Source organism: Jaculus jaculus, chromosome 21 (genome assembly GCF_020740685.1).
Source record: "Jaculus jaculus isolate mJacJac1 chromosome 21, mJacJac1.mat.Y.cur, whole genome shotgun sequence".
Classification (NCBI taxonomy): domain Eukaryota; kingdom Metazoa; phylum Chordata; class Mammalia; order Rodentia; family Dipodidae; genus Jaculus; species Jaculus jaculus.
In genome coordinates this window covers 8,335,169-8,360,092 of record NC_059122.1, presented here as the reverse complement: position 1 = coordinate 8,360,092, position 24,924 = coordinate 8,335,169, and the positions used below count along the sequence as shown (strand labels likewise).

The 24,924-nt window shown below is 47.8% G+C and overlaps 1 protein-coding gene across 2 annotated transcripts in view; it reads left to right on the top strand.

Moving 5' to 3' along the window:
• The window catches only part of Plpp3 (phospholipid phosphatase 3), a 109,761-nt gene that overhangs the window by 64,103 nt on the left and 20,734 nt on the right, over positions 1–24,924 (top strand). For both annotated transcript variants that reach the window (XM_045139278.1, XM_045139277.1), the window contains 2 exons: positions 13,488–13,768; positions 15,038–15,095. In XM_045139278.1, coding sequence (XP_044995213.1) covers positions 13,488–13,768; positions 15,038–15,095 — 339 coding nt within the window. The remainder of the gene's footprint in view (positions 1–13,487; positions 13,769–15,037; positions 15,096–24,924) is intronic.

Sequence of the window (24,924 nt, the reverse complement as noted above, 5' to 3'; positions counted from 1 at the left end):
AATAAAAAAATATATATATAAATAAAAAAAAAATCACCAGAAAGGTCTTACATTGTGAGCAGAAAACCAAAAGCTTTAGGTCAAATGATGTCAAAGGCTCTATGGAGCAAGGGAGAACTTTTTTTAAAAAAAATATTTTATATTTATTATTTATTTGACAGAGATAATGGGCGTACCAGGGCCTCCAGCCACTGCAAACGAACTCCAGACGCGTGCACCCCCTTGTGCCTCTGGCTTACGTGGGTCCTGGGGAATCGAACCTGGGTCTTTTGGTTTTGGAGGCAAACGCGTTATCTGCTAAGCCATCCCTCCAGCCCATGTTTTCCTCCAATCTTAAATGTGCTCCATGTGCCAACATGGGAAACACCCTCCTGTATGGCATGCAAATGTCTTGCTGGAGAGACAAGAAGAGGAGTTCAGTACCCCCAAGACTTGTTTATTCAGGATCAGGTTTCAGTTTGCTCACATCTGGACTTTATTATTTTTCCCCCACTCCCATCTGCCTTTATCTGCAAGAGTTCTGCCAAGAAAACAAGGTTCCCCAACGTTGCTCCTCATTAAAGGTTAGTCGAATTTTCAACCGAAAAAGAAAAAGAAAAAAAAAAAAAAACAGGTCCAGCGCTGCGTTAGTGGGAGACGCGGTCCCCCAGTTTACAATCCAGTCCATCTGTGCAATTACCAAGACCACCAACAGAGAGAGGCTGCATTAATCCTTCAGCTGTGGGATTCTTCGGAGACCCCCGCATCCCTGGGCGCTGGTGGGAGGGGGCATCGATTTGTGATTTAACAAACACAAGCGCTGGGAAGAGATGAGGCTTGCTAACGGTTCTCTCCGGGGTTACGCACGGTCCTCGGGGTTCACAGTGATTTGAAAACCGTTTCTGATGTGAAGGTGACAATACATTACACATTTTAAGTGACAGCGCTTAAGAGACCAGTCAATGCATTCTGCATGCACCAGCGCATTGTAGGGTGGGGTGGACAATCAGATTACTTTTTTTTTTTTAATTTTATTTATTTATTTATTTGAGAGTGACAGACACAGAGAGAAAGACAGATAGAGGGAGAGAGAGAATGGGCGCGCCAGGGCTTCCAGCCTCTGCAAACGAACTCCAGATGCGTGCGCCCCCTTGTGCATCTGGCTAACGTGGGACCTGGGGAACCGAGCCTCGAACCGGGGTCCTTAGGCTTCACAGGCAAGCGCTTAACCGCTAAGCCATCTCTCCAGCCCCAATCAGATTGCTTTTATGAGTGAGAGAATGGACCAGAAACTGATAGCCCTTATCTTACGTCCTCAACAGCCACTTAAGGGGGGCATCATTGATTGCATTTTACAAGTGGGAGAGGACACTGAGACTGAAACAGGCCAAGTAATTAGTCCAAGGTTATGCTACTGAATGCAAGGGTCTGAGATGGGGAATGGAGAGATGGCTCAGCAGTTAAGGCGCTTGCCTGAGAAGCCCAAGGACCCTAGTTCGATTCTCCAGGTCCCACATAAGCCAGATACAGATTGTGGCGTCTGGAATTCATTCTCAGTGGCTAGAGTTGTGGCATTCTCTCCCTCTCTGCCCTGCCTTTTCTGTCAAATAAGTAAAATAAATTTTAAAAAAAGAAAGAAAGAAAGGGGAGACGGGAAGTAAAACTTAACATCTAACCTTGAAAGCCCAGGTGTTTTAACAGTGTGTGTGTGTGTGTGTGTGTGTTTAAGTCCACAATGTATTTGGTGTGGTGCAGAAGGCTCCTTAATTAGCCATAAAAGCTTTTATTAAGTTCTTGGCCCTGGCAAGCTATATAATGTATGAAGAGAAAACATCCAGGCTACTAGGCAAGTGACCATCGAAGATGCCCATTCTACAGCAGCTGTTTTGTGTCGTTGACAACCTAAGCACAAGGTCCTGAGTTCAATTCCCAGTCTTAAAAAAAAATAAGGTGACAACCTACTGTGTTACACGGCGTATGTAGGTAGACGCTTAGTAGGTCCCTCCCTGATACCATGCACTGTGGTAGACACTGGTATGTAAAACCCAGCTTAGAGCTTAGAGTTTAAAAGAGGTGCCATGTTAATGTAAAACTAGAAGAGTGATTGGCCAGAGGAGAGGAATTAGAGATGAATACCATGAGGTCGTAGGGATGAGAGAGAGAGAGAGAGAGAGAGAGAGACAGAGAGTCAGCTTTTAAGAACAAAATATTGCTGGGTGTGGTGGTGCACATCTTTAATCCCAGCACCTGGGAAGCAGAGGTAGGAGGATCTCTGTGAGTTCGAGTCCACCCTGAGACTAGAGAGTGAATTCCAAGTCAGCCTGAGCTATAGTGAAATCCTATCTCGAAAAACAAAACAAACAATAATAACAAAAAAAAGACAATGTAGAAATTTCCTTTCATTCTCCATCCTCAAATATAGATGAAGTGTGAATGAAGTTGGGGGTGGGGGGTGTTTCAGAGGTTGGGGACTTAAGGAGATTTCCATATGCATTAACACTGATCCTCCTCACTAATGAGCATTTGTCCCCTGGCTGTTGATCCCAGGGGTCACCCCCATGTTTGTGGGTGAGGAAGCAAGGCCTCTGTTTCCCAAGACATGTAAATGAGCCAGAACCAAGCCAGTACCCACGTGGGCACTTCAGCTCTACTTTTTTTATTTGTTTTTTGAGGTAGGGTCTCACTAGCTCAGGCTGACCTGGAATTCACTATGTAGTCTCAGGGTGGCCTCGAACTCACGATGATCTTCCTACCTCTGCCTCCCGAGTGCTGGGATTAAAGGCGTGCACCACCACACCCGACTTCAGCTCTACATTTTTTTTTTAACAAAATTATTTATTTGAGAGAGAGAATGGGCACACCAGGGCCTTCGGCTGCTGCAAACGAACTCCAAACATGTGTGCCCCTGGCGCACGTGTGCAGCTTTGCACACCTGCATCAGTGTGCGTGTGGCTTATGTGGGACCTGGAGATTCAAACACGGATCCTTGGGCTTCACAGGCAAGCTGAGCCATCTCTCCAGCCCTTGAACTTCACGCTGGAGGAGAAGATTTGGGGTTTCCCTCAGCGATCTTGGTCTTCTGGGTAGAAGAGATTGCTGTAACAATGGAAGAGATTTTGCAACCATAGTGCGCTTTCAAGAAAGGCAGACCAGACCTGTTTGGCTGGAGAAATGGAATGTAAGGGAGCTGGCAAGTTCAGTTAGGAAAAGATGACTGAGGCAAGATTGCAGAGGAAATGTTGCTCCTTGTAAACAAAAATTAAATAAATTCTAGTAGTCACTGACAAGGCTGTCAAGTTATCTTGGTTAGTTCTCAAACCAAGGTAAGGACCAGGCTTAAGCCACAGCGGCGACAATTCAAGAGGGGAACAGGAGAAAAAGCTGACAAGAGAGACCTGGCAGTTTCTGGGTCTTTGCTGTTCCACGTTTGGTGGCACCTGGGGCAGAAATCGAGGGAAAAGAAGGGCTTCGGGGTGGGATTGGGTGTACCCTTATGCCTGGTGAGTTCAGCCTGCCTATGACATGGGTTTCATGCCCAGTTGGGTGATTTAGCAAAAGACAGAAACAAGGATTGGGTGGGGGTGAGGGGATCCCCGTTTGCAGCTTACCTTCACAGACGTGGTAATTGAAGTTTGAAGCAGCTGAGATCACAGCAGAAAGACTGAGAAGCCACGTGTATTGGATGGGACAGATGTGGAAATACAGGAAAGAGGACGGAGCCTAGGAAAGGGAAGGGAAACTCCCTGGGGCATCAAGGAGCCAGGAGGACTCACATTCACAAAGGAGTGTGAGGTGGGCAGAGTGCGGTGCTGTGGAGAGAACTTTCCAGAAGCGGTTGTGTGCACAGGGGAGTGGAGCTGGTCTTCTGGGAGGCCTTTGGCTGTGAAGTCCTTACGTTTTGGGAAAATTCTATTCCATGCTGTAAACTCTGTTCCCCGTAAGGTCTATGGGCACAGGCTAGATACCGCTGATCCCTGAGTCATTTCTAGGGCCTCTTTTCCATCCATATCTTAGACATCTGAGTCTTGTCACTCTCGTAACAGCCCAGAATCTTCCTTGGTGGCATTGGACAGATCTGTGTCCTTATTTTTTCCTAGACAGTGACCCACTAAAGTGCCAAAATGTTTTAAAAAGAAATGTCGGGCTGGAGAGATGGCTTAGTGGTTAAGCACTTGCCTGTGAAGCCTAAGGACCCCGGTTCAAGGCTCAACTCCGCAGGACCCACATTAGCCAGATGCACAAGGGGGCGCACGCGTCTGGATTTATTTTGCAGTGGAGGCCCTGGCGCACCCATTCTTTCTCTCTCTCTGCCTCTTTCTCTGTCTGTCACTGTCAAATAAATAAATCAAAATAAACAAAAAAAAAAAATGTCAACTGTTACTGCTTAAATCACTTCTACTTACCAAAGATAGGCTAACCACTACCTCACAGTTCACTCCAGAGAACGTATAGCTATACTGCAACTCCGTCTTTGGAAGCAGAGCCCCATATGCATACGGTATTTTTTTTTCTGTCCTCTGGGACCGAGAAATAAGTGTGAAAAATGATTCTCCCTTTATGATTCTTCACCATCAAGTGTTTGATGAATGACTGTCTTCTGGGTACGCAGGAGTTTGTTAGCTCCCATGAATGAAGCGTGAAAACAAATTCAACAACTTGGCTGTGGGTCCAGCAAGGATATAGATATACACGCACCTTCTGTGATTACAGGGCCTTAGCGCCTGTACATCTTCCTGAGGTGGGAATTGTAGTTTTATTTATTTATTTGAGAGAGTCAGAGAGAAAGAGGGAGGGAGAAAGAGAGAATAGGCACGCCAGGGCCTCTAGCCACTGCAGACGAACTCCAGACGCGTGCACCATCTTGTGCATCTGGCTTACATGGGTCCTGGGGAATTGAACCGAGGTCCTTTGGCTTTGCAGGCAAATGCCTTAACCACTAAGCCATCTCTCCAGCCCGTATTTTAATTTATTTATTTATTTGACAGAGAAAGAAGGAGAGAGAGAGAGAATGGGCGCGCCAGGGCCTCTAGCCACTGCAAATGAACTCCAGGCGCGTGCTCCCCCTTGTGCATCTGGCTAACGTGGGGCCTGGGGAGTCGAACCTGGGTCCTTTGGCTTTGCAGGCAAATGCCTTAACCACTAAGCCATCCCCCCAGCCCGAGCTGGAAATTTTAACAGCCGGCCAGCTTGGTACCACCAGGAAAAGCATAGCAGTGAGACCCCACCAGGGACTATGCCATGACATGCCTCATGTTTGAATGAAGGTGACTCTGGCCCTCCCCACTCTCCCTTCAAAGTGTTGGTAGTAACACAGTGAACCTGGGGTGCTGGGCAGCAGGCAGCGGGGTCCCTGGGAGAGAGCTGTCCACACTGTAAAGACGCTGTGCAAATATTACCAGAGCAAGAACAGAATGCTGGGAAGTTTGTTCCTCCGAGCCCAGCAGGGGAGGAACGGGCCTCTGTCTCCAAGAGAGGAATTGCTGGGGGCAATGATGCGATTAAAAAATTTTTTTTATTTTTCTTAGGTAATTTGTTTCTAGAGCAAAATGTTAAAAATAACAAAACGGGAAAACGGGACGGTCCTTTAATTTCCTTGTTTTGTTCCCTTGATAAAGATGTCCTTGATAAAACATGGTCATAACCAACAGCACACACATACTTTCTTCTTCCTTGGGACTGTGTTGCTTCCCAAATCTTTGGAATGTTTTCCTCAAAGGAACTCTTGGAAGAGACATGTGCATGTGATATTTGGACTTTTTTTTTTTATGTTACTTCAATGTACAGTTCTTAATTTCTTAAACGTTTTATTGACAACCTCCATGCACATAGACAATATATGTAATGAAACATGATCACACCCTCTTCACACTAACTATCCTCCCCTCCCTTTCTCAATTGCCCATGTCCGCTGACTCCTCCCTGTTGCTTTCCAACTTGTCCCTATTATATTTTGATCACGTCATTTTTCAAATATTTTATTTATTTTTTAAACTTAAATGGCTTTTAATATTTTAATGTATACTTAAATGGTTTTATATATAAATATATAATATATGATATATTTATTATTATATTTTATATAACATATAATATATATTTATTATTATATATTTATATAATTATATATGTTATATACATTCATTATACACACACACACACACAAGTTCTATACTTACAGACAACAAACCACGGCATTTTCCTCCCCTCCCCCGCTTTCCCCGTCATAACTCCGCTCTCCATCATATCCCCTCCCTCTCTCCATTAGTCTCTCTTTTAATCTGATGTCATTGTCTTTTTCTCCTATTATGAGGGTCTTGTGTGGGTATTGCTAGGCACTGCGAGGTCTTGGATATCGAGGCCAAATTTTGTCCGGACAGTTGTACGTAAGGAGTGGTACCCTTCCTTTGGCTCTTACATTCTTTCCGCCACCTCTTCCGCAGTGGACCCCGAGCCTTGGAGGGTGTGAGATGCTTCAGTGCTGGACACTCCTCCGTCCCTTCTTCTCAGCACTATGTTGCCTTTTGGGTCATCCCAGTGGTCATCACCATCTGAAGAGAGAAGCTTCTCTAACCAGAAGTGAGAGTAGCATTAATATATGAATATGAACATTAAGTGTAGTGCTTTCAGGGCGATTTGGTGAGAGTAATATTTGCATTTATCCAGACAAGAGCAGGCTTTATACCCCCCCCACACACACTGAAGTCCAGGTAGTCCTATGAGGTAGTATTCTGGATGGCATCTTACAGATGAGGATGCTCAGCCCAGACAGATGAAGGCATTCATGGAAAGTAGAAAATGGCAGGAGAGCTGGAGGGATGGCTTAGCGGTTAAGGCGTGTGCCTGTGAACCCTAAGGACCCAGGTTCGATTCTCCAGGTCCCACGTAAGCCAGATGCACAAGGTGGCGCATGCATCTGGAGTTCGTTTGCAGTGGCTAGAAGCCCTGGCATGCCCATTCTCACTCTCTCTCTCTCTGACTGTAATAAATATATTATAAACAAATAAATAGATCAAATATTTTTAAAACTGAGAGAGAAAAGAAAATGCCAGCAAAGGGCTTTCGCTTACCTTTGGAGACGACTTCCCACCCATGCAGCGCCTGGCTCCGTGGCCAGGAGTGTCTCTGTCCTTCCTGCAGCTCACTTAGTTCCCTTTTCTCTTCACAAGTTTCCAGACACTGGGCCAAGCGCATTAAAGGACAGGTAGGGAAGAGTTCTCTGCATTCCTGGCAGCTGGCCATCATCCTTAGATCTGCTTGCTTTTTTTTTTTGAAAGAGGGCTCAAACATGAAAGGCATTTTTCTCTGCTGGTGAAATTTGCTTATCAGAACCTTGCTGACTAAAGCAGAAATCTGGTCCCTGTGGGGTGAGGCTAGAGCCTTTGGAGGGGCCGGAGAGGGAAGAGGTCCTGTTAAGATCCAGGAATGAAAACTCCATGAGTAACGAATACAGCAGTAAGTCCAGCACCCCAGAGTTAGGTGTGTAACGTCGGGGAACAATATAAGTCGCACCCCACACCCCCACCCCCGGCCTCTGTCTGGAGGTGCCCTATCAGCTTGCCTTTCACAGTGAGGAGAATTTCATTAAATGGCCTTTAAGGGTTAGGATTACAAGCAACTGGGTCCGGCTGGTTCACAATGATGATTTATGGCTATGTTGGTAACTCCCTCCCCCACCGATCCTTCTGTAGTAGGGGAGGACGGAGAAAATACATCATTTGCTGCCCATTAACTCCCAAATCTGTCAGGACTGCCTGCCCCCTGAGAAGCCACATGGTTCCCGAAGTCGCATGTCCTGGTGCTAAGTGCAAAATTGCTTCTCCACTGTGGAGAATGGTGTCAGTAGCAGACTCATCTATAACCCAGGTCGTCTGCTGTGTGTCCCAGCACTCGGCAGGCAGAGATGGCAGGATCACCGTGAGTTCGAAACCACCCTGAGACTACAGAGTGAATTCCTACCTTGATAAACAAAACAAAACAAAACAAAAAAGGAGCTATAAGAAATGGCTGCTGGGTGTCCCGCTGGCTCAGTGGCTAAAAGCGCTGCATCCTTTGTCCAGAGGTTGCCGGTTCGACACTGCTGTCTGGCTTTTGCGGGTTGTGGTGGCGCACGGTAGAATGTTACTGAAGAGGCAGAGGCAGGAGGATCAGGAGTTCAAGGCCAGCCTGGGCTACACATTTTTTATGGCTGGAGGGATGGCTTTGCGGTTAAGGCATTTGCCTGCAAAGCCAAAGTACCCAGGTTCGATTCCCCAGAACCCACGTTACTCAGATGCACAAGGGGCGCACGCGTCTGGAGTTCGTTTGCAGTGGCTGGAAGCCCTGGCGCGCCCATTCTCTTTCCCTCTTTCTCTGTCAAATAAATAAATAAATACAAATATTTTTTGAAATCACCAAGTCAGACCTGAGTCACTAGAACTTGATTCTAGAACTGGCCTGTTGTTCACTGACCCATGAGACCAAGAGCATGCTTATCATGAGTTCTGAGCTCTTGTTTCCTTATGTCTCTTGGATTATTTGTCATCCCCACCTACCTCAGAAATACTAGATGTAAAGGACAGTATGAAAAGCAACACGCTACATAAAACGTAAGCAAGACTGTTGATACCAGTTTCTCAACATAGAGAAACTCCAATGTCATCAGCTGTCATTTCTCGACCACTTGTTACTTTCTCGATACTGTTTCTAGTTGAGCCGTTTTGGTCTTTAGGTCTTTTGAGTTTTTTTTTAAGAATCAAATGTCTGCATGGCTCCAGTGAAAGTGATGTGATAAGTTGTTTCTTAAAAGATCTGTAGGGTGCTTTCTGCAATAAAGGGAAAAGATATTCAAAGAATTAAAAAAAATAATAAATGGCTGCTGGGCCAGAGAGATACCTTTGAGGTTAAAGCATTTTGCCTTCCAAGCCAAAGGACCCAGGTTCAATTTCTCCAGGACCCACGTAAGCCCAGATGCACAAGGAGGCACATGCATCTGAGATTCATTTACAGTGGCTGAAGGCCCTGGAGTGCCCATTCTCTCTCTCCCCTCTCTCTCTCTGAAATAAACTTAATAAAAATTTTAAAAAAGCAAGAAATGACTGCTAATGCCATTGTCAGGAATTTGAGGTGTCTGGATATTCTCTTTAGCTGTTGATCTCCTCTCTGGGGGATTTTTTTCTCTCAATTTTTATTAACATCTTCCATGATTATAAAAAATATCCCATCCCTCCCTTCCCCCCCACTTTCCCCTTTGAAATTCCACTCTCCATCACATCCCCTCCCCCTCTCAATCAGTCTCTCTTTCATTTTGATGTCATGATCTTTTCCTCCTCTTATGATGGTCTTGTATAGGTAGTGTCAGGCACTGTGAGGTCATACATATCCAGGCCATTTTATGCCTAGAGGTCTGGAGGATTTTTTGTCATAGTTCACTCCGACAACGGAAGTTTTAAAATGATGGGAAGAGAGTCGTCCCATTGTGATCAAACCCTTCCTCCGTGTGCCTGAGGCAAATCAATAAAGTGACAAGAAAAAGCTGCTCATTTGTAGTGAAAACCCACGGGTTCTTCGTCCTGAGCATTCTGTGGGAAATCACAGTGATTTGATGTTTAAACCTGGGTTCCTCCATATCCAAGGCGGTGGCTTGGGAACTCAGAGCAATGCAAGGCCTTGGTACCGCGTCATATTCCCCAGTAGCTTCTCTTTATTTTGTTTGTTTCCCCCCCTCCCCCCGAGGTAAGATCGGTCTCACTCTAGACCAGGCTGACCTGGAATTCACTGTGTCGTCTCAGGGTGGCCTCGAACTCACGACATCCGCCCCTGTTACCGTTGCTGGTGGTGGAGGCAGCGGGGGAGGGTGGCAGAGGGGGGGAGGGGACACAGGATTCTGGCCACTTGAGGCCGAATTCAGCATTCTTCACCTGCCTACGATTTCCAAATGAGGGAGAGTAAGGTGGCGGTCGTAAACATCTGGATCTTGTTAGACTGAAGGGTTACGTGAGGTAAAAGTCCAAACAGGTTCAAAAGGGGCATTAGATCAAGAGTTAGAGGAAAGAATGCCGGGTGGGGAGTTCACCTGGGTTCAATCTCGGGCTGTCAGTTAATTCTTCGGACCTCCGTTTCTTCTTACACAATGGTCCCTTTCATTTCAGACTTGTCATGCGTCTCAGATTTTAGTCTGTGCCACACGTGACTCAGAGTAGGTAGGATTTGGGGGGATATTGTCAATTCTGCAAGGAGGCATCATCTCTGCCCTGTCACTTATTTACGGCTTGGGTGCCAGAGCCGTAGCATCCCCACACAGGGTTGGCTGTCCCCTCTGCTGCCCTGGCCTTTGACTGGGTCCCTCTCCTGTGGACGCACACCCAGTGAGACCTGGAAAGACGGCGTGACACTTACCAGGGCGACAGCATTGGGGTTGGTCCCCGTCCTGCCTGCGCTCACTAGTCTCCGGGGCCGGCTCTCACCCTACACGCCACCCTTCCCCCGGACCTGGATCTAGGGCTTGGTGACTTCCCCTGCTGTCGAGAAAGGACACGGCTCCTGCAAAGGAGTGCCCCGGATGTGCCCGTCTATTGCTTCCCTTGTGGTGGCTGTGACCGGTCTCCCTGCTTGTTGAAAGGGCAAGTGTGGCTCATGGTCCTCCTCAAGGAGGAGGAAGTGTGAAAGGGAATTTTGCGGCCAACAGATAAGCTGAGGGTCACTGTCCTGGGGACAGCCAGGAAGTGGGCAGGGCTGTGCTGCAGAGCAGAGACAAGCTGCCCAGCCTCGAGGTCGGGCATCTAAGATGAAGCCACGAAGCAGTGGCTGGCCCTGCGCTTAGCCCAAAGCAGGTGGTTTCAGCAAAAATGCACAGTGGCCTTGAACGTGCAGCCTGCCCACATGAGCCTCCGAGGGCTGAAATGTAGGCCACCATGCCCAGTTTAGACCAATGGTTTTTTTGTTTGTTTGTTTGTTTTTTCGGGTTTTTGTTGTTGTTGCTATTTTGGTTTTTCGAGGTAGGGTCTCACTCTGGTCCAGGCTGACCTGGAATTCACTCTGTAATCTCAGGGTGGCTTCAAACTCACGGTGATCCTCCTTCCTACCTCCGCCTCCTGAGTGCTGGGATTGAAGGTGTGCACCACCATGCCTGGCTCTTTTTTTTTTTTTTTTTAATCATAGAAGACTTTTAAAAAGTAAAATGGGGAGCTGGAGGGATGGCTTAGTGGTGAAGACATTTGCCTGCAAAGCCAAGGAAGCCAGGTTTGATTCCCCAGGACCCACATTATTAGCCAGATGCACAAGGGGTCACATGCCTCTGGAGTTCATGGGCAGTGGTAGAGGCCCTGGTGCCCCCATTCTCTCTCTCTCCCTCCCTCTTTCTCTCTGTCAAATAAAAAATAATATATATTTTTTAAAAAAGTAAAATGGGAGCTGGAGAGATGGCTTAGCGTTAAGGAGGTTGCCTGCAAAGCCAAAGGATCGATTCCTTGAAACCCACATATGCGTCTGGAATAAGTTTGCAGCAGCTGGAGGCCCGGGTGTGCCCATTCTCCCCCACCTCTCTCTTTCAAATAAAAATTAAAAAAAAAATTTTAAAGTAAAATGGGGTGGGGGTCTGGAGAGATGGCTCAGCTGTTAAGGTGCTTGCCTGCAAAGCTTAGCAGCCTGGGTTTGGACCCGAGTTGGGTTCCCCATTACCCGTTTAAAGCTGGGATGCACAAAGTGCATACATCTGGAGTTTGTTGGAGTTTGTTGGTAGTGGCTAGAGGCCCTGGCTTGACCATTCTCTCTCTTTCTCTCAAATAATGAATAATTTTTTAAACAAAAGGAAAATAGGGCTAGAAATGTATGGAGCCCTAGTTCAGCCCTCAGCACAGAGAATAAATAGCAAATAAAAATATCTTAGAGTCGGGAGTGGTGGCACACACCTTTAATCCCGGCACTTGGAGGCAGAGGTAGGAGGATCACCATGAGTTCAAGGCCACCCTGAGACTACCATAGTGAATTCCAGGCCAGCCTGGGCTAGAGTGAGACCCTACCTCGAAAAACAAAAGCAAAAACAAACAAATATATATATATATATATCTTGTATGTATGTGTTTAAGTATACATATATATACATAAAATATGTGTGTGTGTGTATCTTGGGCTGGAGAGATGGCTTCGTGGTTAAAGCACTTGTCCCCAAAGGCAAAGGACTCAGGTTCAATGATTCCCCAGGACCTGTGTAAGCCAGATGCACAGGATGGTGCATGCATCTGGAGTTGGTTTGCAAGAGATCCCCTTTACATTCACATAAGGAAAAGTCTAAGAGAAAGTAAAGGACTGTGGGAATCATGCAAGAAAGCATCCAAAACAAGAAAAGAAAAAAATCCTACCTCCTTTCCATAAGGGGAGAGCTTACCATCGCAAGGACCCATTGAGTCAGGCACCAGGCACCGGTGTATAAGGGAAGAGACCCGATTGGTCGGTGGACTTACGAGGCCGATTCCGGCAGTGGGGCAGGGCACACACGTGGTGGGCAGCCACCCAGGGTGAGCTGAGCTGAGGAAGGAACAGGAAGCTGCCGCCAGGGAGTGTTGCTTACAAGCCATCTTGTATGAGGATGGACCGGCTCCAGATTCTAGTCCTACCCAGACAGGCCCATGCTCTGCTTGGTCCTCTGGCCCTGGCTGACTTGTCTATAAAAAGCCATCTTGGGCTGGAGAGATGGCTTAGCGGTTAAAGCATTTGCTTGCAAAGCCAAAGGATCCCAGTTTGATTCTCCAGGACTCACGTGAGCCAGATGCACAAGGTGATGCATGCATCTGGAGTTCTTTTGCAGCGGCTGGAGGCCCCGGTGTTCCCAATCCCTCTCTCTCTCTGCCTCTTTATCTCCCTCAAATAAATAAGTAAATGGGCTGGAGAGATGGATTAGCAGTTAGCGCTTGTCTGTGAAGCCTAAGGACCCTGGTTCAAGACTCAATTCCCCAGGACCCATGTTAACCAGATGCACAAGGAGGCGCACGCATCTGGAGTTCGTTTGCAGTGGTTGAAGGCCCTGGCGCACCCATTCTCTCTCTCTCTCTGTCTCTTTCTCTGTCTATCACTCTCAAATAAATAAGTAAAAAATAATAAATAAGTAAAATATATATCTTTTAAAAAGCCATCTTCATCACTGTAGTAGTTTGAATAGATGGCCCCCAATATACTCAGTGTTTGATGAGTTTGTAGTTTGCATCTGCAGCCACCTGGCTGGAGGCGGTGTCACTGGGCGGATCTTAAGGTGTGGTGGTGCAGTTGAGATTTCTGTCTAAAGTTATGCAAAGTGGTCCTAGCTGGAGTTCCTGAAGTGTGCTGTGCTGTGTGGCTTTTGGCTTGTGGCTTGTGTCTCTCTGCTTCGACCTGTGAAGGCAGGCCAGCTTCTTCTGCCACTCTGGAACTTCCCCTGGATCTGGAAGCTTCCATAAACATCCCTGCCTCCATCACGCTGCCTGGACTAGAAGTTCGTCCCAGCGGACCTGAGGCTGTCTGCCACAGCTACCCTAATGCCCGTCCGTGTGTCCTTTCAGATCATCACGGGGGAGTTCTACCGGATCTACTACCTGAAGGAGGCGACGCGGTCCACCATCCAGAACCCCTACGTGGCTGCCCTGTACAAGCAAGTGGGCTGTTTTCTCTTCGGCTGCGCCATCAGCCAGTCCTTCACGGACATCGCCAAAGTGTCCATCGGGCGCCTGCGGCCTCACTTCCTGAGTGTCTGTGACCCCGATTTCAGCCAGATCAACTGCTCCGAGGGCTACATTGAAAACTACAGGTGCAGAGGGGAAGACAGCAAGGTCCAGGAGGCCAGGTGAGATGCCCCCCTGCTTCTGCGGACACAGCGTGCACCCCTTTGAGGCACTGCAGCTCACTGAGCAGCGACTACCGAGTGCCCACAAGTGTTGGGGTCTGGTTTGGATGCGGGAAGAAGCATAGCATCTAGTCTTTTTTTTTTGTCTTTTTTTTTTTTTGAGAGAGAGAGGAGGAGGCAAATAGAAAGAAAGAGTGCACCAGAGCCTCCAGCCACTGCAAACGAACTCCAGATGCACGCACCCCCTTGTGCACCTGGCTTACGTGGGTCCTGGGGAATCGAACCAGGGTCCTTAGGCTTCACAGGCAAACGCCTTAACCACTAAGCCATTTTCCCAGCCCTCTATTCTTTTTGTTGTTGTTAATATTTTATTTATTTATTTGAGAAAGAGAGAGAAAGAAATAGATAAAGAGGTAGAGAATGGGCACACCAGAGCCTCCAGCCACCACAAACAAACTCCAGATGCATGGGTCCCCTGTGCAACTGGCTGATCGTGGGTCCTGGGAAATCGTACCAGGGTCCTTAGGCTTTGCAGGCAAATGCCTTAACTGCTAAGCCATCTCTCAAGCCCTGCATAGTGTCTGTTTTTGTTTGTTTCCAAGGTAGGGTCCTCACTGTAGCTCTGGAACTCACTCTGTAGTCTCAGGGTGGCCTCGAACTCATGGCGATCCTCCTACCTCCGCCTCCCGAGTGCTGGGGTTAAAGGTGTGCGCCACCGCGCCCGGCTTGTATCTACTCTTTATTTTTTTATTTTTAAATTATTTATTTATTTATTTGAGAGCGACAGACACAGAGAGAAAGACAGATAGAGGGAGAGAGAGAGAGAATGGGCGCGCCAGGGCTTCCAGCCTCTGTAAACGAACTCCAGACGCGTGCGCCCCCTTGTGCATCTGGCTAACGTGGGACCTGGGGAACCGAGCCTCGAACCGGGGTCCTTAGGCTTCACAGGCAAGCCCTTAACCGCTAAGCCATCTCTCCAGCCCCTGTATCTGCTCTTAAAGCGCTCACAGTCAAATGGGTGAGGCTGATATGTCAGTGTAACAATACACTGTAGCGTTGGTAAGCCCATTCATTTCTTCCTTCTCTTCGCTCTTCACGCACACCTGCTATGTTCCAGGCGTGTGTCCAAATCATTTACGAAAAGCTGCGGAACTGGGCAGGACCCGGCACGCCCATGCTCTTGGGGTCCCAGCCCAGGGAGGGAAGACAGATGGGTGACTATCTCAGCTGTGCGGGTGACCCTCTCATGGCCCTCCCTTGCTCTTGCAGGAAGTCCTTCTTCTCTGGCCACGCCTCCTTCTCCATGTATACCATGCTGTATCTGGTGGTAAGTACCTACTGTCCCAGACAGAGTCCTTGGCACACAGATGTACTTGGCTGTGAGATCCTTGCAAAAGAAGCTAGTCGGGAGAGTTAGATTGCATTCGGAGCTCACCGCTGCCGCGGTGGGAGTGCCTTAACTTTCTGGCCTGCTTCTAACTCTTCAGATGCAAGAGGCGTTCATCACGCTGTTTGCATCTTTATTGTGTGCCCGTTTTGAAATTATAGACTGATGAAAGGCAATCGGTGTCATTGCTTATGGTATTTGATTTATAGAATAATCTGTTTTGTTTTGTTTTGTTTCATCTTTTTTTTCGAGGGAGGGTGTCACTGTGGCCCAGGCTGACCTGGAATTCACTATGGCGTCTCAGGGTGGCCTCGAACTCATGGCGATCCTCCTACCTCTGCCTCCCGGAGTGCTGGGATTAAAGGCGTGCGCCACCACGCCCAGCTTGATTTGTAGAGTAATCTTAAATCATAGATGCTATGGTCGGTGGGGAAAGAGTACCTGGCAAGATCCAAAGAATCCGTGGGAACTGTCAGAATTTATGCCTCGCAGTCCAAGGCTTGTGGTCCAGTTCCTCACCCCGATGTCTCTCTCTTAAGAATCACCGCTTTAAAAAGCCGGGCACGACATTAATCCCAGCACTCGGGAGGCAGAGGTAGAAGGATCGCCGTGAGTTCGAGGCCACCCTGAGACGCCATAGTGAATTCCTGGTCTGCCTGGACTAGAGTGAGACCCTACCTCAAAAAAAAACAGAAAAAAAAAAAAAAAAGAAGAAGAAGAATCACTGTTTATCTCACCGCTGGGAGTGGTTCTGAGTTTACAGAACACTCCTGTGCCCAAGACACAAGGGGCCTAAAGAATCCATACCCCTCTCCCCTTCTTGGATCCAATGAGATTGCGGAGCGGTCTGAGATCCTTCGGGGGGGGGGGGAGCAGCCCTTCCCTGGCTGTTTTGCAGGTGGACAGCCAGCTCCCCTCCAGCTGCCCAGCAGACAACGGGGCTGCTGTGTCCCTTACTACCTTTTGCGAGGTCCCTCTGATCTGAGGTCATGTGCCAAGGGACTTCCTGTGTTGGGCCCGCAGTGAAGTTCAGAGTGAGAATTTGTTTTGAGAGGTCAGAGGTAGCTCAGAAAGAGCTGTTTGGGGCGTGGGGGGAAGCAACATTTGGACTGCAACTTATTTAAAAAAAAAAAAAAACATAATTAGGGATTGGAAAAAAAAAAACCAACAACAACAGGGTTTGTTTTGTTTTGCTAACCCCCCACCCCCAATCCTTTCCAAGTTTGGAGGCCTCTGACTCCCCGTCTTACCTAGGACGCCCCGCTGAAAGGTAGGCCCCCAACTTATAAAAACATAAGACCTGGATCTTATTTATTCACAAGCAACAGCCCCCGCCCCCCAACCGTGCTTCATGTGCTTGTTTTGAAGGGATAATTCAGCAAAGCAAAGGTATTTATGTTCCTGCTCCGTGTGTATATTTTACCAGGGCTGGAAGCAATTTCACAAATGTAATTTCAGTATTTTGTAAAAGTGCTTAGGGGAACTGGATGTGTTTTCTCCCCGCCCGCCCCCTCTTTCATTTCCCTTCATTTTATTCCAAGAGAAAAATAGTGATTTTTTTTTTTTTTTTTTTTTTGAAGCCAGCACTGGGCAGGAGGAAGTCCTTAGCAGCTGCCCACAAGGTTGTAGCTGATATGTGGGTGTCAGGTCTCGATGGGTGTCTTTTGCCAGGCACTAGGTCTAACTCACACCAAAACCTTTGCTTCTCGAAGTAGCCCGTGGGTTTTGATTATCTTGTTTGTTGAATCTGAGAAGTGAGATACCAGTATTGTAACGCAAGAGACACGCAGTAGGTACTGGAAAGGTAGTTTCTTCACCTGCTCTCTGTGTCTTCCTAGGAGAATCCAAAAGCACACTTCCCCAGAGTAAGCTTAGGGGATGTAATCCGTGACCCCGGGTTTAATTCCACTTTATGGAGACCTTATGGGGATCAGTTCCACCTTAAGGACATCTGCCTTTCCTCAGATCTTGGTAGGGACTGGGGATTGCTTCTATAGCTGTCTGCCACGGCCCCCCCACTCTGTGGCGCCCTTAACCACTTGTAGGTACAGCAAGGAATCTTGCAATCCCTCTGAGGGAGGGAAAATTGGTAGTGCCATCTTTATTCCTGGAAGGAAGACCTGGAACAGGGGATGTGGGGAGAAAGAAGAAAGGAGAGTGCCTCCCTGGTCTGGGTCTCCTTTGTTCTATGGTGTTCCTACCTCTGGCAATTCATATTTCATATACCGTCCCGCTCTTGAATACTCTCAACATTCACAACTCATGTGTGCCTATGCGTATCTATGCATGCAACTTGATGTTTACTCCTGAGGTGCTAATCTTGTCCTGAAACAACCCTAGAAGCAATGAGAATTCTTTTTTTTTAATGTTATTTATTTATTTTTAATTTTCTTTTTGTTCATTTTTATTTATTTATTTGAGAGTGACAGAGAGAGAAAGAGGCAGATAGAGACAGAGAGAGAATGGGCGCGCCAGGGCCTCCAGCCACTGCAAACGAACTGCAGACGCGTGCGCCCACTTGTGCGTCTGGCTAACGTGGGTCCTGGGGAATCAAGCCTCGAACCTGGGTCCTTAGGCTCCACAGGCAAGCACTTAACCGCTAAGCCATCTCTCCAGCCCTAGTTTTTTTTTTTTTTGAGTCAGGTCAAGGACTCCAAAAGGCCAACTTTCAAGTAACTCATGGTTGTTGCCTTGATCTGCATTGAGCTCTGTAGCATGGGCATCCTCGTGCCCACCCAACACGATGATTGAGGTAATACGGGTGATGGGATTGGTGCTAAAGCACAGGGTCTGCAGAAGTGGTTCATGAGATGGTAGCTTCCTTCCTTTTCTTTGATAATGTGAAACTTGATTTTCTGAAAAGGAAGAGAAATGTCAACTAAAAACACTAATTTTGGGGGCTGGAAAGATGGCTTAGCAATTAAGGCAGTTGCCTGTGAAACCTCAGGACCCAGGTTCGATTCCCCAGTACCCACATAAGCTAGATGTACAAGATGGCACTTACATCTGGAGTTCGTTCGCAGTGGCTAGAGGTCCTGATGAACCCATTCTCTCTCTCCCTTTCTTTCCCTCTCTCTCTCTCTCTCTCTCTCAAAATAATATTATTATTAGACAAATAGCCAGGCATGGTGGCGCACGCCTTTAATCCCAGCACTGGGGAGGCAGAGGTAGGAGGATCGCTGTGAGTTCGAGGCCAGCCTGAGATGACATAGTGAATTCCAGGTCAGCCTGGGCCGGAGTAAGACCATACCTCAAAACAAAGAAAGAAACAAAAAGATAAATAAATAAAACTTTTTAAAAAACACTACTTTTGTCTTGAAAAGCAGTTAAGTAACTTCAGAGAGGGGAATTCTGCGCCTACCTTGTATTGCAAGTGAGAGCCTTGGAGACTGGAAAGGGAGGAAATTTCCCACTCTGGCTGTGGCGGTGACCTGCCTTCCAGGAAGAGTGGAGGAGGGAGGACAAAAGCTGTATTTTCACTCGTAACCCACCTGTCCCTAGAGCAATGGAAATGAAGGCAAGGGACAGTCCAGACCTGTTTCACCAGTATGCAAATCACAGAATGAAACAAGGGACTTTAGCAAGAATGAGGGAGTGACATTGCACGCGCGCACACACACACACACACACACACACACACACCACCTGCCAGACCCAAGCAGAGAGCTGTGGCTGGAACACAGTCGAAGGAAGTCTCCTTGCAATTCCAATTTTGAAGCTAGGGCCAGGAGTGAGTTCTGTGTGGCCCGGGATTCACATCATTGCTTTGCTGGGTGGATGGGGTGGGCCAGAGGCGATACATGACGCAAACAGAACTTTCCAGAGAATTCCAGGGACTTGCCCTGGGCCCTCCTGCAGCTGCCATCTAGTTTCTCTGGCCACAGAGCTTGCTCTTTGTACAGTGTCCTAAGGATGCTTTGCAAGTTAGTCCTGAGTACTGGTTCATTGGCCCAGGGACCTCCACAAAGATGGGGAAGCGAGGGCTGGAGAAATGGCTTAGCGGTTAAGGCATTTGCCTGTGAAGCCAAAGGACCCAAGTTCGATTCCCCAGGACCCACGTAAGCCAGATGCACAAGGGGTCGCACGCATCTGGAGTTCGTTTACAGTGGCTGGCGGCCCTGGCGCACCCATTCTCTCTGTGTGTCTCTTTCTGTCTCTCAAATAAATAAATAAATAAAATTTAAATATATTTTTAAAAAACTAAAACAAGTAAATAAAAGGAAAAATATATGTAATAAAAAAGATGGGGAAGCAAGCTCAGAGGGGATATTAGGAGTGGACCGAGGGGTCAGCATGACTTAGTCTTTCTGCTTCTGTCCCATTCTGCTTACACTTGTCCTGTTCGTTAGTTTTGTAATGTTGAGGAGCTTGCTGAGGCCCTTAAAGGTATTCTAGTGCTGGGAATGCCTGTTCTGGTCCAAGATTGGGGGCGAGGGGACTTGGCTTGATTTCACTGTGGTCAGCGGGGATTAAATCCCTCTCTTGAGTAAGACATACCGGACCCTTTGGATTAGGAACACATCTAAATACCGTTGTCCCCAGGTTCCAGCATGTAGTCAAGGAGGCTCTTGAGACTCGAACCACTGTCCTGCACTGGCTCTTGTGAATCAGACTAGGCGCCAGAAAATTCCCATCCATTGTATATACGGTGGGATTGATTGATTTAATTTTGGTTTTTCGAGGTAGGGTCTCCCTCTAGCTCAGGCTGACCTGGAATTCACTATGGAGTCTCAGGGTGGCCTCGAACTCACGGCAATCCTCCTACCTCTGCCTCCCGAGTGCTGGAATGCAAGGCGTGCGCCACCACGCCTGGCTGTGGACGGCGGGATTTACTGGAGCGGCCCCAGAGCCTATGGCCCCCATCTTACTTTCCAAAGCCACTTAGTGGAAAGTCTCGGCTCAGTGTCCTTTAGTCATTTACTTGCTTGGGTGAGATCACCACACTCATGGAGTAATTCTCCTTAAGTCAGAGCAAAGGGGGTTGTCGTGTCCCCCAGCTGTGAGGCCATGGGGGAATTCCTGGGCCTGAGGCTGCTCTCCATGGATGCAGGAGCTCCTGGTGGATATGGGGAGAGCAAGCTGCCATTCCCAGTCTATTCACTTCATGCATTCTTTTCTCCCATGGCCCGTGCTCCTTCCCCATTCATACACACTCCGAGCCTCCCTTCCTGGAGCTATGCGGAGGCTTGCCCTCCTTCCTCCCAAGTTCCGCTCCCCGTGAGAGCCTCTGTGAAGCCTCTGAGTCAGTGGTCCGGGAAGGCCTAGCCCACCCTTCCTCTGCCCCACCCCACCTTCTGAGGCCTGTGACCTGAAGTCTGCAGGCGGCAAGCAAGCGGAGGGACCGCAGGACTCTGCACAAGCATTGTCTGATGTGTCCTGCAGCTTTATCAGTGAAGGAAATTGGAAAATCTTGGAGCTCCTTCAAGAAAAGAAGCTAGAGAATAGAATCGTCAATTACTTTTCTTTTTCTTTTTTATAGTTAACAACCTCCATGATTGTAAACTCTCTCCCATGGTAATGCCCTCCCCCCCCCCCCACTTTCCCCTTTGAAACTCCACTCTCCATCATATCCCCTCCCCCTCTCAATCAGTCTCTCTTTTATTCGGATGTCATCATCTTTTCCTCCTATTATCCTATTATGATGGTCTTGTGTAGGTAGCGTCAGGCACTGTGAGGTCATGGATATCCAGGCCATTTTGTGTCTGGGGGGAGCACGTTGTAAGGAGTCCTGCCCTTCCTTTGGCTCTTACGTTCTTTCCGCCACCTCTTCCGCAATGGACCCTGAGCCTTGGAGGGTGTGATAGAGATATTGCAGTGCTGAGCACTCCTCTGTCACTTCTTCTCAGCACCATGGTGCCTTCTGAGTCATCCCAAGGTCACTGCCATCTGAAAAGAGAAAGTTCTGTAATGAAAAAAGTGAGAGTAACAGTAATATATGGGTATGAACATTAAGAAAAGTGCTTATTGGCCAGTTAGAGAATCATCACTTTCTTGTATTGTGCATTGAGCTGTGTGTCCTGCCTGCGTCCAACATCCATCCCACAGCAGTGGTCATGACACACTTGTGCCTGTGGAGAAATAGGCATAGTGAGGGTTTTCTCCTTTTTAAAAAATATTTTATTATATTTACTTACTTATGTATTTGACAGGGAAAGAGGGAGAGAGAGAGAATGGGCGCGCCAGGGCCTCCAGCCACTGCAAACGAACTCCAGACACATGTGCCACCTTGTGCATCTGGTTTACATGGGTCCTCGGGAATTGAACCTGGGTCCTTTGGCTTTGTAGGCAAACGCCTTTGTAGGCAAACTGCTAAGCCATCCCTCCAGCCCAGAGCGAGGATTTTCTGATGAAAAGCTATGTGTTTTCTGTGATCTGCTCCTCTCCTGTCCACAGCTAAAAGTAACTAGAGGAAGGCCAGACGTTAGCGGGCACACTGCACTGTACTTATGTTCCTTTTGAGACAGGCCATCATCATTTCTGTCCCCATTCCTGGAGGAGAGGGATTTGTGTTGATTTATTTTGAGACAGGAGCTCAGCATATAGCCCAGGCTGGCTTTGAACTCACGATCCATCTGCCTCAGCCTCCCAAGTGCTGGGATTATGGGATGCGCCATATGGGCTAAGGGTAAGCTGTTTTGATTCCGTGATGGCAGAGGGTATTTTAGCAGAAAAGGAGGGCATAACCTGTGGCCGGAAGCCCAGGCTCACAGTGACACATCGCCTGTAGTGACCCCATTTGTTTTACAGCCCTTAAAAAGCGTCCACTGGTTTTTACGATGCTTTCCGTAAAACTAATTTTCATCACTGCTTATGGTAATAATTTCCTATATGATTTAATAGGTATGTATCCTGTAAAAAAGAAAAATAGTGATTTCAAGCTTAATCTTTCTCCTATCAGGATTCAGAGCTCTCGGTAATTTTGTAAGCATGAAGAACTTAGTCAACAACAGTCATAATTGCCTTAAAGACCCTTAGTATACAATGCAGTACAGTTGGCAGAAAGTGTGCTGTCCAAGAGAGAAGCTTCCCTTGTTAGACACCCATGGCCCATTCCAGCATCACCCTGTTTTCCACCACTGCTGACCCACAGGGAGTCTCTGGGAGGACTGGTGGCTGCCCTCCAAGCCACCTGCCCTGGGACTCACCATCTCTTGCCACTCTCCCTTCACTAACAGCAAGTACCCAGTTTTCTTGATGGTTCAAGGCCAGTAGCCCTTGCCCTTGGCCTTCCGACTTTTTTTTTTTAATTTTAATTAATTTATTTATTTATTTGAGAGCGACAGACACAGAGGAAAGACAGATAGAGGGAGAGGGAGAGAATGGGCGCGCCAGGGCTTCCAGCCTCTGCAAACGAACTCCAGACGCGTGCGCCCCCTTGTGCATCTGGCTAACGTGGGACCTGGGGAACCGAGCCTCGAACCGGGGTCCTTAGGCTTCACAGGCAAGCGCTTAACCGCTAAGCCATCTCTCCAACTTTCATAGCTTCTGTGAAACATATCACTTACATCCTACAGGGTGGGAATTACAACGTCTCTTTTCGGGGATCCCCTCACACCTGCAATACACCCCATGTCCCTGCCTGATCCACAAGCTTGATCTTTTAGGGTCTTATGTCCTTTACTTAAGTAAAGTTTCTGCACAGATTTTTTAAAAAATTTAAATTTAAATTTTATTTATTTATTTATTTGAGAGAGCAAGACAGAGAGAGACAGATTTGCCAGGGCCTCCAGCCACTGTAAACGAACTCCAGATGCATGCACCCCCTTGTGCATTTGGCTTATATGGGTCTTGGGGAATCGAACCTGGGTCCTTTGGGCCTTGCAGGCAGACGCCTTAACCGCCAAGCCATCTCTCTCCAGCTCCTCCACAGCTCTTGATGTGTTGATCAGCATTTATTTAATCATCTTTGCCGGTAGGATGGTGATCTTTATGTTGCTTTTGCATTTTTTTTTTTCACGTATATAATCGTCTGTTCATCCCTTCATTTAGTGGCCCAGTGGCGGGCATCCATGCGGTCTCTCAGCAGTTTCTCATTCGGCACCCTCCGATGCCCAGGGCAGCATCGCGTCGCGTCAAGGTGAACCTTGCAAGGCCACCTGTTCTTTTCTGTGTGGGCCACTTTGGACTGATTTTTCTAAGTAGTTCAGGATCGTATCCTAGACACGGTTCCAACATGGCCCCGGGACTGCCTCTGGGATCTTCCACTCTCTGTCCTCTCAGCCTGGTTGCCCGGCCACCAAAACAGAGGCGTCCCTTTGTCTTAGGAAGGGCAGGTCTGCCCTGCCATTGCCTTGAGTCTGCGCTGCAGCCCGCAGCCCCGCCCTTTACTGGTCCCCATTCCCCTGGCCTGTCCCCTGCGGTGATTTGTAGTCCGAAGTTCCCTTGGTCCCTTTGCCTCTTCCTCCTCACTTCCCAAGTTCCCACAGGAACCTGGGAAGTAGGTTGTGCCCAGAGGTTAAAAAACGGAAACTCTAGCAAGATAACTCTAAGGGGACAATGCCCAGTTGACGTCATTTCAACTTTCCTTGGGCCAGAGATAGTCCTTGGGCTTTTTTTTTTTTTTTAATATTTTATTGAGCTGGAGGGATGGCTTAGCAGTGAAGGCATTTGCCTGCAAAGCCAAAGGACCCAGGTTCGGTTCCCCAGTAAGCCCGATGCACAAGGGGGCACGCAGGTCTGAAGTTCGTTTGCAGTGGCTGGAGTCCCTGGTGCACCATTCTCTCTCTCTCCCTCTCTTTCTCCCTCTTTCTCTCTGACAAATAAATAAAAATAAAACAAGAATTTTAAAAAAAATTATTTGAGGGAGAGAGAGAGAGAGAGAATGGGAGTGCTACGGTCTCCAACCACTGCAAAGGAACTCCAGATGCACGCACCACCTGGCTTACATGGGGACTAGGGAACCGAACCCGCATCTTTCGGCTTCACAGGCAGATGCCTTAACTGCTGATCCATCTCTCCAGGCCTGTCCATTTTTCATCAGGTTATTTCTTCTCTCCTACCCAGCACAGTCTGTGCCAACCCGTACTCAAAAGCTGCCATTCCTTGTCCGGCTGGTTTGTGTGTTTTGTTTGTGAATCCAAAGTCCAGAGTGCCCAAACCCTAACTGTGACTTGGAAACTTGCTCTTCCGTAGAGGTGCATCCCTTTTTTGTTTGTTTGTTTGTTTTTGGTTTTTCGAGATAGGGTCTCACTCTAGCTCAGGCTGACCTAGAATTCACTCTGTAGTCTCAGGGTGGCCTCGAACTCACGGCGATCCTCCTACCTCTGCCTCCCGAGTGCTGGGATCAAAAAGGCATTGTGCCACCATCAGAAGGAAACCCCTTGTGATTGCCAGGGGAACTTCCCCGCTCCTCGAGGATTTTTATTTCTCCGGCAGAGGTGTGAGGCTGGTAGCTAGGGTTATCTATCTGCAAGGCCTCAGACACTCACTGGGGTGCCAGGGCGTTACCATTGGTTTTATAACAAAGGCTGTTCAGACCCTGGGTACAGTGTTCTACATGGTGTCGAGCAGGAATTGGGGAGGAAGCGCCATTTATTAAGTGCTTACCAAGGACCAAGGAGTGTGTAAAATCTGTGTACCTGTATTGTCTTACACGGCTTGCCTTCGCTCATCTCCCTAGCTGAAGTCTATTTATCTTCTGTTTTTTTTATATTTTTTTAATTAACAACTTCCATGATTATTAAAAAACTCCCATGGTAATACCCCCCACACACACACTTTCTCCTTTGTATCTCCACTCTCCATCACATCCCCTCCCCATCTCAATCAG